Source organism: Myotis lucifugus, unplaced genomic scaffold, assembly GCF_000147115.1.
Source record: "Myotis lucifugus unplaced genomic scaffold, Myoluc2.0 scaffold_129, whole genome shotgun sequence".
NCBI classification, from domain to species: Eukaryota; Metazoa; Chordata; class Mammalia; order Chiroptera; family Vespertilionidae; genus Myotis; species Myotis lucifugus.
In genome coordinates this window covers 809660-822341 of record NW_005871177.1, presented here as the reverse complement: position 1 = coordinate 822341, position 12682 = coordinate 809660, and the positions used below count along the sequence as shown (strand labels likewise).

The following is a 12682-nucleotide window of genomic DNA, read 5'->3' as shown; positions in this document are numbered from 1 at the left end:
CCTGGTTATGTTCCTTTGAGGGAGAACTCAGCAGCGATGGCTGCAACTGAAATATGGGGAAACTGCTAGGAAACATTTTCTGTGTGAGGCAGGAGTGGTTGTGTCAGAAGTTTACAGGGAGGTGAGTAGCTATGGGGATTAGGTGAAACAGGTGAAGGGGAATGAGAGGAAGAAGCTTCCAGTTATAGAATAAGTTAAGTCATGGGAATGTAAGGTACAGTGGAGAGAATATAGCCAACAATATTGTAACAACTTCGCATGGTGACAGGTAGTTTCTAGATTTAGTGATCCTTTGTAAGCTATGTAAACGTCGATTCGTTACGTTGTACATGTGAAACTATTGTACTACTGTATGTCAACTATACTTCAAGTTAAAAAATGAGACTATAAGGAGAGGAGAAAAATAGTTGAATGAGAAAGGGCAAGGAGGTAAGGAAACCGGATTTTTAAAATGAAGGCACAGGAAAGAAGGTCCATTTATTTAGAGATACTCTCAATTTTCCCAAAGCCATCTATTAGCATTCAAAGCATTTCTCTCTTTTATGGAGCCTCTCGTGGTTTGACAGCAGAAGCCTGAAAGGGTTGAAGTACTGCCTGAAAGGAAACAACGATGAATTGACCATCTCCAACCTAATATTTTAAGTAAACTCCAGTGAAGGACACAGAAATATAAAATGCTGCCATTCTCCCCTCTGTTTCCCTTGGACTCGTTCCTTTAGGAAATGTGTTTTGAGTGCCAGCTGTGCGCCAGGTGCTGCTCTGGTCTAGGTACTGTCGACGCGGCCGTGAGCAAAGCAGACAGAAACCCCTCCTCACAGGAGGCTTCTCTAGCCAGGGTGGGAGGTAGTGGGCAGGGGAGCTGAACAACAACAGCCAAAAAGCACAACAAGGAAACAAATGAACTGAATGGCTTCAGATAAAAATAAAATGGGCAAGGAGAGAGAGGGAGTGTAGGGTGCCTGCTATTTTTTAAAGTGGTTTCCAAGGAAGTCCTCACTTAGAAGGCGATGCCTGAGCAGCGTCGAAGGCAGGGGGGCAGGGAGCCATGCAGATGTCAGGGGAAGAGTGTGACAAAGCAGGTGCAGAGCCCTAAGGTGGCAGGTGCTGGGTGCATCTGGAAAACACTACGGGGTGTGGATACTAATAAGAAATGAGGTCCAAGAGGTGGATGAGGATGGGAGAATGTGGGTTGGGGGCAAGTTTTTGAAGGCTCTTGCCCAGCTTTTTAAAGACAGCACCTGCATAGGTATTCCAAGGCTCTGCCTGGCTGATAAGCTGAGAATAGTTACGGGAGGTGGGGAGGTGGGGAGGTGGGCACCAGAGCATGACAAGCATGGAGCAGGGGGACTAGCTAAGAGACTGCTGGAACAATCCAGGTAAGAGTTGTTGGTGGCAAGCTAAAGAAGTCAGCTACAAAAGGGCACATGTTATATGATTACATTTATGTGAAATTCAGAAGAAGCAAACCTACAGAAAGTCTCTAGTGGTTATACAGGGCTGAAGGAGAGGGCAAGTGGCCTCCACCGGACAAAGGGTTCTTTTTGGAGGGGTGACAATGTTCTAAAATTGGCTAAGGTGATGGTTTCACAGCTATAAATATACTAAAATCATTGATTGAACTGTATGTTTTAAATGTGCCAATTGTATGGTGCGTTAATTATATCTCAGTGAAAGGAGTAGTATTGTGAGAAATGGTAAGGTACTTACTGGAAATATTTTGTGGGTAGAACCTTCAGATTTACTGATTGAGTGGATGTGGCATGAGAGAGAGAAAGGTCTTTAAAGGGTAAGTCTTCAACCTTAAGTAAAGGATGGAGGTGAATGAAGAAAGATTATGGAAGAGGCAGGTTTCGGGGGAGTTTAGGAATTCTGTGTGGGTCACGTTAGACGTAAAAATGTGAAGTGGGTAGTTACAGATATTATAAACATAAGATATATAAGAAATCAAAGCTTTTTGGGTTATACAGGGTTACAGTGTCTGCTACATGGAAATATAGGAGGTTATTCCTATTTCATGGTTATTTAATCATTACGATTAATTCAATCATAATGAAATAATGATGTACATAAACTGTAAAACATTTCTCATAATGAGTAATAAAGCGATTTTATATTAGCAGAGCAGTGGGGAAAGAGGCTGCTGAAAAGGAAAGCTGGGAAATTTTACCTATTGCATTATTGGCTAGTTGCCATTATTTTGCATGTTTATCATGTAATGTCAAAATTCCTCAGCCCACTGTATGTAACTCCTAGCTTCCTGATTCATACATGGATTTTACTTTTTTATCTCCCATATGCAGGGGGAGATATACCTCCCATAAACTCCATATACTCCCTGATTTTCTCTCCCAAATCAAATGAGCTTCACTCATTTTTCCTGAGCCTGGGCTGGAAAAGTTCCATCCACACTCCCCTTGGCTCATGTTCAACATCTGCATCCCACCGAGGAAGCCCAGCAGCCACTGTGTACTGTGATGCCTGCTTAATAATCAGAATTGTTTTCTGTATCTTCAATACTCAAAGGGACTGAACCATCCCAGCTGTATAATTGTAAACTCAGTCATGTCATTTACATAACATTACTTCAATATGAATGTATAAAAATATAGTATGTTTTAAGTTAAAAAAAATCTACAGAGCCAAGATAGATGTAAATGTGAGTTATTATATGCAATTTTTTCATTTGTCTTCTCTCTCTCAAGAGAAAATTTTATGCTTAGCCCATGGACATGGGCAATAGGGTAGTGAAGACCTGGGGTGGGGGGGGCGGGGTAGAAACTGGGAGGAGAGGGAAAAGGAGGGGGGATGGGAGACATCTGTAATACTATCAACAATAAAAAATACATTAAAAAAAACACACACAGAAAATGAGAGTTAATGCCCCCCTCACCTTGTGCCTTTCCAGAGAGGAGAGCGAGAGTGTGCTGACGCTGAAAGGCCTGACGCCCACAGGCATGCTCCCCAGCGGAGTGCTCTCTGGAGGGAAGCAAACTCTTCAAAGCGGTAAGCAGCCCAGTCACTGTGACCTGACCATGCCAGGAGCCTCTAGTCAGCTGTGTCGTTAGAGCCCTGAGTTACTCATTCATTTAAGCTCTGTCTTATTCTCGGCTCAAAGAAGGACTGAACCCCCACATCCATGTGACCAGTCATGTTCAACAACTCAGCTCCCTCTTGCGTGGGAATGGAGTCGCCCCCACCCTGCATTCCCGAGGCGCTCACATGGTCACCACAGTGCAGGCCTTGCGATAGGACACCTCATTTAGGTTGCCTACATGCACAATAGGTTTGCCCACTCTCAGTCAACCAGTTGCCAAAAACAAAGTTTTAATTACATTTTTACTAAATGTTCTGGTTGTCTGTTTGATGGATGAAATACACACGCACGTGCACACGTACAAATATACATCCCTAAGTTTAGGTTTCAGTGGAAAATGTAGGAAGAATATAAAAAGGATAATTTCATTATCCACTTGAGTAGAAATTGGGAGTCATATATGTCTTTTATTTATACCCCCAAAACAGACTGAGTATAACCATGTTTCATTTCTGAAAAGAATGAAAACATTTCCTTTAAAAGACCCAGAGATTTTGTATTAAAATGTGTAGCTTTCTGGACGAGTGCTTTCTAATAACACTTTCTGTAATGATGGAAATGTCTCTATCTGTACAGAAGTCACTGGCAACATATGGCTGTTGAACACTTAAAATATAGCTAGTACAACTGAGAAAGTGTTTTATTTTATCTAATTTTTATTAATTTGATTTACATAGTCACATGTGGCTAGTGGCTACCCTACTAGATACACTCTTTTACTTTTTTTAAAAATATATTTTGATTTTTTTACAGAGAGGAAGGGAGAGGGATAGAGAGTTAGAAACATTGATGAGAGAGAAACATCGATCAGCTGCCTCCTGCACACTCCCTACTGGGGATGTGCCTGTAACCAAGGTACATGCCCTTGACCAGAATCGAACCTGGGACCCTTCAGTCCGCAGGCTGACGCTCTATCCACCGAGCCAAACCGGTTAGGGCACACTCTTTTACTTTTGTTACTTTTGTTTTATTACCTATTTTAACTAATATTATTAATGAGAGTTCCATTGATATTATCATTAATGGAAGTGTTGCTGTTAAATTAGTCTTTAACATGAAAAAAGGAAAACAAAAATGCACTATAACATTTTCAAAACAATCTCAGCCTCTTGCTTATTTTTGTATATCTTTCCCTGAATCTTTTTGTGTATTTTCTTTTTTCTATCACTATCCCTCAAACTAGAAGATTCAGGTGTTCTTATGGTTACATTGTTTAGACCCACCTCTCTGCGTGGAGCGTAGTGTTCAACTTCAGGTATATGGTACTGCTAAATAATCACCCCCTAGCAGCAGCACTCTCGTTTTCTTTATTTTCATAGTAATTTATCCCAAAACCAATATCTTTGAGTTTCCACAAAAGAGGACATTTCTAAAGATAGTAGGAAGACATATAGTATTTAAGGAAATTCCCCGTTTACACCTAAAAATTATTTTAGCAACTTGTTTTTTAAAACAGAGCATTTTTCCCATCACAGTAAACATGCTCTGGACAACATTCATATCAGTGGATCACTTATAAACTCAAAATGCACAACTACCTCATTGAGATCTGCATAGTTTTTGATAAGCACATTTTAAGGTACTGCAAGTGTATTATCAGAAACTATGGCCACATTTGCTTTAGAAGGATACACTTAACAGGCAGTACATATTTCTAATATGTTAGTGCTGGTGTGGTTTCACATATTTTGGTTTACTTTTACACTTAAGTTATCTTAAGTTCTTACAATTCTTTGTTTGATTTCCAGATTTTCACTGGTATTTAACTTAGATTATTCAGTTCTTCTGTTCACTTTATTTTAAAACCATTGTTTGTATTATTCTGTGTTGAACTCACATACACACAGGGAACATAAGCATTAGAACCTTATTATTCCTAAGAATCTGAAAATTCAGTACATATTTTAAACCATATACATTAATACAATTTCAGAATCCATTTTCTGATGCCCTTCAATTGTCTAAAAGGAGAAATTACTTAAAGCTTCAATATTTCTGCTCCATGGTGGAATTTAGAATGCACCGTAAGTAAATTGTAGTGCACATTTAGCAGTTGCCCTAGATTTAAATCCTTAAATTATAAGAAATGTGCATATTAAAGTCAAGGGGTAGAATTTTAATAGAAACATTTTGGAAGTAAATGCAGAGAAGTTTTGCATTTTAGCACTTAATTAAGGAAATATCAACTATCCTTGGTAACAGAAAGATTCATACACCTGTACAGTGGGAATATGTACCCTATTATAATAATTACTGGGAAAGCAATGGGCCTTCAAAGTTTTGCTTCTGAAATACGCAGATTTGCAGTATTTAGGCTGCCTTTGCTTTAACAGGCTGATAGAATTATCGCTGCTATTGGCATGTTACCACTTGATTATAACTTTTCAAGAATTTCGTTCCAAGAAATAATACCACAATAAGAAAAAACGATTTTAAATTGGACTGCCTGGTAAAAGAAGTCCAAATTACACCATTGCCTTCCTTTTCTCTTTTCTCTCACCATTCTAATCATGCTGGGTGTTGGTCTTTATAAAAACATATTCATTTTCAACTCAAGACACATTGATTTTTTTCCCCTCTAAACTGATGCCCCTTTTCCATTGCAGTAGGAAAATGGGCTACTTAATATTAAATAGCATGAATTACCCCATTGACATTATGGCAACTGCTTCAAATTCTGCCATTTTTTTCCTGGTATTTTAAAACTGTAAATCACCAAGCATAGCAGTGGTTTTATTGAAATTGGTGCAAGTCACAGGCTCATTTTAGATTGACCTAGTCCCTTTATCAATTCAATCTAAGTAAAAGAAAACTTTCCTGAGTGTTTTCCTAAAGGGTCACTCTGTCATTTATTTAATGAGCAAAAAACAAAGCAGTTCACTCAGAGGTGTGTATCCACCTTATACATTAAACTTATCATTTTGTTGTGTTTTTTTTCTTTCTTTCTTTCTTTTTAGCATTTCTGTTTTGTTGTCTGTGCCAGAATCCAGCACTTACAGGAACATGAATTCTCTTAGTTCCCTTGATCGTCACTGATTTGTTCTTAGAGTTAAAAATCCTCTGCTCATTTTCTCATTCATTTTGCACCCCCTTTCTTCTCTTCAGCTACTGTTGAGGCTATTGAGGCTGATGAAGGTAAATTGGCCAGTCCCCTTTCTGTTGTACCTGCAACAGATAAGGGCTCTGCTGGGTGTATTCATTTTTTTATTTTTATTTTTTATTTTTGCTGTAGCTTGTACAGAGTGTGTGGGTGTTGGGCTAACAGTTGTGGCTCAGTATTAACCAAAATGTTCTTGCTTTAAAGGGGAAAGTGTCCTTTTATGGTTTGTTTGTTTGTTTTTTTCCCTTAAAGCTATGTTTGCCTTTGTATACAATGAACCTAGGATAATCACAGAAAACAAAAGGATTATATATCTTGAACGATGTGGGGTGGGGGTTATGGCAGCTGTTTTGACAAATAACGCACAAAACAATACTCTTTGAGCTGAACCATGTCCCTCCCTCAAATCACTTTCAGTCAGCACTGAAAAGGAGAGAATAAAAATAGCTTTATGAATTCTAGTCTTCAGAAATTTCTAGCAAGGAAAAAAAGGTTCATTTGAATAGTGCTTTGTTGTAGTTCAACATTAATTTATGTCTCTAAACAATAATCCAACATGAGACAGCTGTGTATGAGATAAACAGTTCTGCTACTCTTATCAAATTTTAACCTACTGGAATCTGTAGCACAGTTAGCACCAGCTAGTGTCTGTGGAGGTGGCCAGTAACAAGCGAAGCGGCTGTCGAGAATTCACTCAATTGTTTAACATTTATTGAGTGTCTGCTTTGCACCAGGCCCTCTGCTAGGTGCTGCAGGGGAAATCAAGTCATGTCTATCACCGACCGTGTCCTGGCACTGCTCAAGGACAGTAGACTTGATCCTTTAGCAATTAGTTTTGAATTAAGTGCTTTTTAAGTATATAGTTATGAGAGAACTGCATATCAACACAGTTTTTAATATTACACACACCTACCCTTTGGAAATTGTAAAAAGAATAATTTGAAGTTCCCCTTTAAAACAAAATTCTTCAGTTGTATTTTGCTCTTGCAAAGATAACTCTTTGTTTTTCCCCAAATTGTGTGCATCTGGCCCTTTGATGTGATGTTTTAAAAGTGCCACTTTAGACTCTTTAATTTGTACATGATTTGGATGTAGTAGGGGAAATGATAGCAACGTAAGAGAAAATACAACTGCTTCCTAAATAGCAGTGAATAAACTGCTATTTATGTGGGAATTCTCTATTCTCTCGGCACATTCTAATCTGCAGTGTGCATTCTTGTGGATAGTTTGGCTGTTTTCTGTGGTTTCTGTGACTCTGTGTTGTGTTAAGTACACTACCAATGTAAATTGCTAATACCCATTGTCTGACCAGCAACTACAGCAGAGCACATTCTTCCATACCAGGCTAGACAGGGGTGATTAGAAACGGAGCCCCATTCTGACCATATTGCATTGTCCTAACTAGAGTCTGAATTTCTATGCTCCCATCTTATTGGCTTTTAAACCCAGAGATTCCACTTTTATCACTGAAATTAATAAAATTAATCATGATGATGAACTTTTGATACTTATTAATTCTGATGAAATGGTATTCCTAGTGGTTTAGAAAAAGAATAGAGTACCACTTTGTGCCATTGTTTTGTCTCTCAAAATAATTGAGTTAGTTTTCAGGGTGGGTGCTCATTAGACAGCTCTATTATCCTGCAATTTATTACTAAATTAGAGAAGAATTAAGAAGCTTTGCTTTGGGCCTTGGTCTTTCCCCATTTCCCCATCTTCTTCCTCTCATAGTTGACTAATCACCATGATGCTAACCTTTAAAATGCAGAGGGGGGAGCAAGCTATTTCTCATCGCTTAATGAGTTTAGAAGCAACTGTGTGTATCTTTTAAGAATCTCATCCATACTAATCAAAGGCACTGCACATTTGTGTAGGAGTGGCTGGCAAAGTTTCAGCTTGAAACCACTTTCCTTTTTTTCCCAAATAAGGTGGGAAGGATAAAGGTGCCATGAAATTGTCCTTAATCAGCCACGGAGACGCAGCCTAATTTGGCATTGGAGATTGGCCCTTCGGTACCTGGCTTGCACTTCACAGGGAGTAAAGCAAACTGATGTCATTGGTTCCCCATTTATGTACTTGACTTTCAGCTAACTTGTTGGTGCACCCACTGAAGAAATCATTTCGTTTCTAGAACAGATATGCCTTATCTGTCTCTGGAGCACACTAAGGTTTGCTGAAAAAAAAAAAAAATCAGATATCAATGCCCCCCTTTGAAAACTCATATTGTCATTCAATGGGGCCAAAACTAGTCTTATTCTTTTTTTTGCTAAAAAATTGTGAAAGGTACTTTCTCCTTGTGATTCTTGAACCATCACTCATGTCTACATTGATCTACCAAGAAAGTTTTCTTTGCCTTGGGCAGGAATGGATACCAGATGGACATCAGTTTGGCCTGTTCACGGCTGAAGGGCAGAGAGCGTTTTCTCCTTAGTGATCCGATCTTGGTTTTTCTGAGTCCCTCTCACCTCTGGGCCCACTCCACATGCTCCCAAAGCTGAGTGGAGACACAGGAGCTTTTCATTTTATTGTTTTCATGCCATTATTGAGTTGTTTGTGGAGGAAGTCTTTCTGGGATTCTGAGATGGCATGGAAATTCCCCAAGTTAATGCCTTTTATCTTTTAGCTTCTGCTCTAAGCTCTTTACCAGAATGTTAGATGTACCTACCTCAGCGATGCTATCGAACTTGCTGTTGCTAGCAGAATGGAATAGTAAAAGCAGGGCGGTGTTCCGGTCAAAGTCAGGGCATTTGGTGCAATAACCCACTAACGTGGCCCGTTGATAGGTGCTGGCTCTAGAAACCTGGCCCTGGTAGCACTTTCCTCTTTCCATGTCCGCTTCGGGTTTTGTTTATGTAAACTTTCGTGAAGAAAAGAGACGTGCTTCCATCTCACTAACTTGAAGAGGACGTTTTGCTTGGCGAGAGACATTGGCTGTTTCCCAACCCTTGGTTATCCGCGGGGATGGTAAGGAGGCCGTTGTGTTGTGCTCAGATCCCGTCACTCTTCTCTACTAAAGGATTCCCATCTCTCACTGCGAAATCTCTAACATCACCTGATGCAAGAGGGGTGCCCTTGGTCGTCTTCTGGCTAACCCAGTTTTTCTTTTTCTTAATGATTTTCTGTTTAGCTATCAAAGGATTTTCACCACAACATAAGATCACTAGCTTCGAGGAGGCCAAGGGCTTAGACCGAATTAACGAGAGGATGCCACCTCGCAGAGATGCCATGCCCTCCGACGCCAACCTTAACTCCATCAACAAGGCTCTCGCCTCAGAGACTAACGGCACAGACAGCAATGGCAGTAATAGCAGCAATATTCAGTGACCACTTCCTGTTCACTCTTTTCTTTCCTTCTTTCTTTCTTTTTTTTCTTCTTTCTTTTTCGAGCTGCAGGGCATGGTGGGGTTGCTGCATATTGGCAGTTGTATGTTCTTGCCTCTGAAGATAGCTTACTTGCTGTGGGGGCCAGGAATTGGATCCAGTTTACACTATCATTAGAAAAGAGGGGGAGATAGATAATAAACTATATTTTGGTGAGGGTGGTGATTAAACACCTCTTTTGGTATACCTTTTCAAAATGCTTATAGGAAAAGCAAGTTTTAAAACAAGAAAGCTAATGCTAGTATATACGGCAATGTTAGGGAATGAACTTGTTTTCCTCCTGCATTGGGGACTCCTAGATAGAGTAATGCAAGGTCTTTCATTATGTTACTGGACACGAAAACTTTGTCTAATTTCTTACTCTATTGTACGTTTACAGTTGCAGCACTAAAAATGGATGACATCAAACATTTTTAACAAAATGATGTACAAACTAAGGACTATTTATTGATAATGTTTTGCTACTCTTGTCAGACAATGGCTATAAAATGAATTAGGCAGTCTTAAAAAAAAACACAGAAAAAGAAAAAAAAAAGGAACGTTGCAAATTTGTTAAAATGCCAAAAAAGGACAGTTTAATTTTGTACAGATTATGCTTACCTCAGGTTTCTTTAGTGTGCTTGAATGCCCTTCTTTCAATATAATACTTATCTTATTAATTTCGCAATGAATATCTTTTCATTTCTTTTCTTTAAGTTTTAAAGAACTGGAATAATTACATCTATCTTTTTTGCTGTTTATATTTAGGGGTTTTGTTGATAAATCAAGTCTTGGTTGTGGCTTGCTGAATTAAATATTTATGAGTGGTGCATTTTTAAGTATAGTGAACAAGATACCATATTAAGTACAGTGATAAAGCATCTATATTCTGTAAAAATAAATCTGCCTATGCATGTTTTTTAAGAAAAAAAAAATGGCTGTATCGGCCTGTATGGGACTGTAATGCGCTTAGTGGTCTGACATATACTGGAAATGTATGTATACTGGCGTACTTTATATTCTATAAAATGCTTAATGCCTTTGAAATTTTGTAATCAAAAAAGCTTTGAAAAATCTAAAGGGGGAGAGTATTCTTAAAAGTTTTTAACATAAGCTTGTCAGTGCACATATAGATGGTTAGCATGTTTAGCAACCTTGTGAAATTTAAATAAGTTTGTAGTTACATGTGAAACTCTAAATGCATGGTAACTGTTAATGTCATAACGATTTAGTTATTTTGTTCTGTTCTGTCATGTGCCACAAACTATGTACTTTTTTCACTTTTTTCCCTTTGTATATCAGTTACGGGTTACAACTGGTTCATTCTGAAAACAACAACAAAAGTCCATTCATATTTTTTAACAATTGTATAAGTGCCCAAGTAATTCACTACAGCCTAAAGCCTTGCCTTTGTAATTTGACTTCTGAAATGTTGGCAATCAAAGCATGCACTTGTAACAATGAAAAAGAAAAAGCATTTTATATTACTACTCAATAAAATGTGCATGAACTTAAAGAACTCTCATCCTTTCACTGAGTCTGCTGAAGGGATTTCTGTGCACAACCACCACGCTGTCTTCTAGGTGCTGGGCCCACCACCCTGCAGCGCAGCATCGCTCTGCCCGGCTTCTCTGGGGGCCTCGTGATCTAAGGCGTGGTGCCTACTTCCGCTGTAAGAGACTTGGTGGATTTCTGTCTCGAATCAGACAAGAGAACTATATTTAAAGAGTAAATGCCCTCTTCTGGCTCCCTGAGTGCAGGAGCCAGTTAAGAAACCAGATCATTCCTTTTGATTGGAAAAACAAAAACCATTTGTTATCAGGTTGTTTCAGTTGTATTGGATGCCCTATCTGCTAAAGCAAAAAGAACTAAGCTAATAAGTGCATTTTCATCACAGAAGAGAGTTGCATTTGTATTGATAGAAAATTTGTATACCAGTGCTTCAGCTAATATCTAGTCACCGGAAGATTTAAGATACACCAAATTTCAGTTTGTTTCTAACATTGTTCATTTTCAGTGCACTTTGTTTTATGTAATAAAGTATGCCTATTATATTAACTAATAAGAATATGACCATTAGTGATATAGTGTACCAAAACAAAGATGTTCTAGATATATTGTCTGACAAAGACTATCCCAAATTTATTTTAATGAATCCAAACTTTTCCTCCCCTGTAGATATTTTTCTGTCCTAAAAAAAAAGATATCCCAAGTAAAATATTGAGATGCAATTTATTAGAATTATGTGAAAAGAATGGTAATTCTGGTACCAAGGTGTTTGTTTTCTTTCTTATATCTGCAGAGAAAATATCCTGACAAAAAAAAAATCTTTTTTTTTTTTTTTTGGATTCCTTTTACAAATTGTGCTGAGGCGACTATGGCATAGAAATAAACATTTGACATTAAAATAATCAGTTGATGTGAGTATTGCTTGGTCTTTCCGGTCAGTAGTTAAGAAAGTAATTCTGTATATTTTTCAATAATTCTTTCAAAGAAATCAATATGGAAATGAAGTAATTTTTCCAAAAGGGATAACACTGCCATGTCATTGGTTATTAGATCTATCTCCTGCACTTTGGGAGAAATTGTTGAATTCTTGAGTTGTATATGCCAGTGAATCTTTGACTATACTCACACACCCACACGCACATACACACACTTGAGAAACAACCTCCCGTCCCTCCCTCTTGCACCCTCCCAAGGTGACTTACCTCTCAAGGGGCTCAATCTCAGTGCTGATTTTTTCCCTAGCTTTTCAAAGAGTAAGAGCTAGATTTCACTGACCCTAGGTTAGCAATTTTTTTAATTTAAAATATTAGAGGCCCAGTGCACGAAATTTGTGTACTCAGGTGGGGGGAAAGAAGGAGGGATCCCTCAGCCCGGCCTGCACTCTCTCACAGTCCTGGAGCCCTCGGAGGATGTCCGACTGCCACGGAGTGGGGAGAGGCTCCAGCCACCACTGCTGCATTCGCCAGCCATGAGCCGGCTTCTGACTGAGCAGGGCTCCCCCTGTGGGAGCGCACTGACCACCAGGGGGCAGCTCCTGCATTGAGCATCTGCCCCCTGGTGTCAATGCGCATCATAGCGACCGGTCATTCTACTGTTTGGTCAATTTGCATATTAGCCTT

General features: G+C 38.9%; 1 protein-coding gene across 4 annotated transcripts in view; it reads left to right on the top strand.

Moving 5' to 3' along the window:
- PPP3CA (protein phosphatase 3 catalytic subunit alpha) overlaps nucleotides 1-11965 on the top strand; it is a 309183-nt gene extending 297218 nt beyond the window's left edge. For 2 of the 4 annotated variants that reach the window (XM_006094089.1, XM_023758396.1), the window contains 3 exons: nucleotides 2906-3003; nucleotides 6200-6229; nucleotides 9322-11965. In XM_006094089.1, coding sequence (XP_006094151.1) covers nucleotides 2906-3003; nucleotides 6200-6229; nucleotides 9322-9518 — 325 coding nt within the window. In that variant the 3' untranslated portion in view covers nucleotides 9519-11965. Of the gene's footprint in view, nucleotides 1-2300; nucleotides 2688-2905; nucleotides 3004-6199; nucleotides 6230-9321 lie in introns of those variants that run through there. The other 2 variants (XM_006094090.2, XM_023758395.1) reach the window with 2 other exon arrangements.
- The last annotated feature ends 717 nt before the right edge of the window (nucleotides 11966-12682 follow it).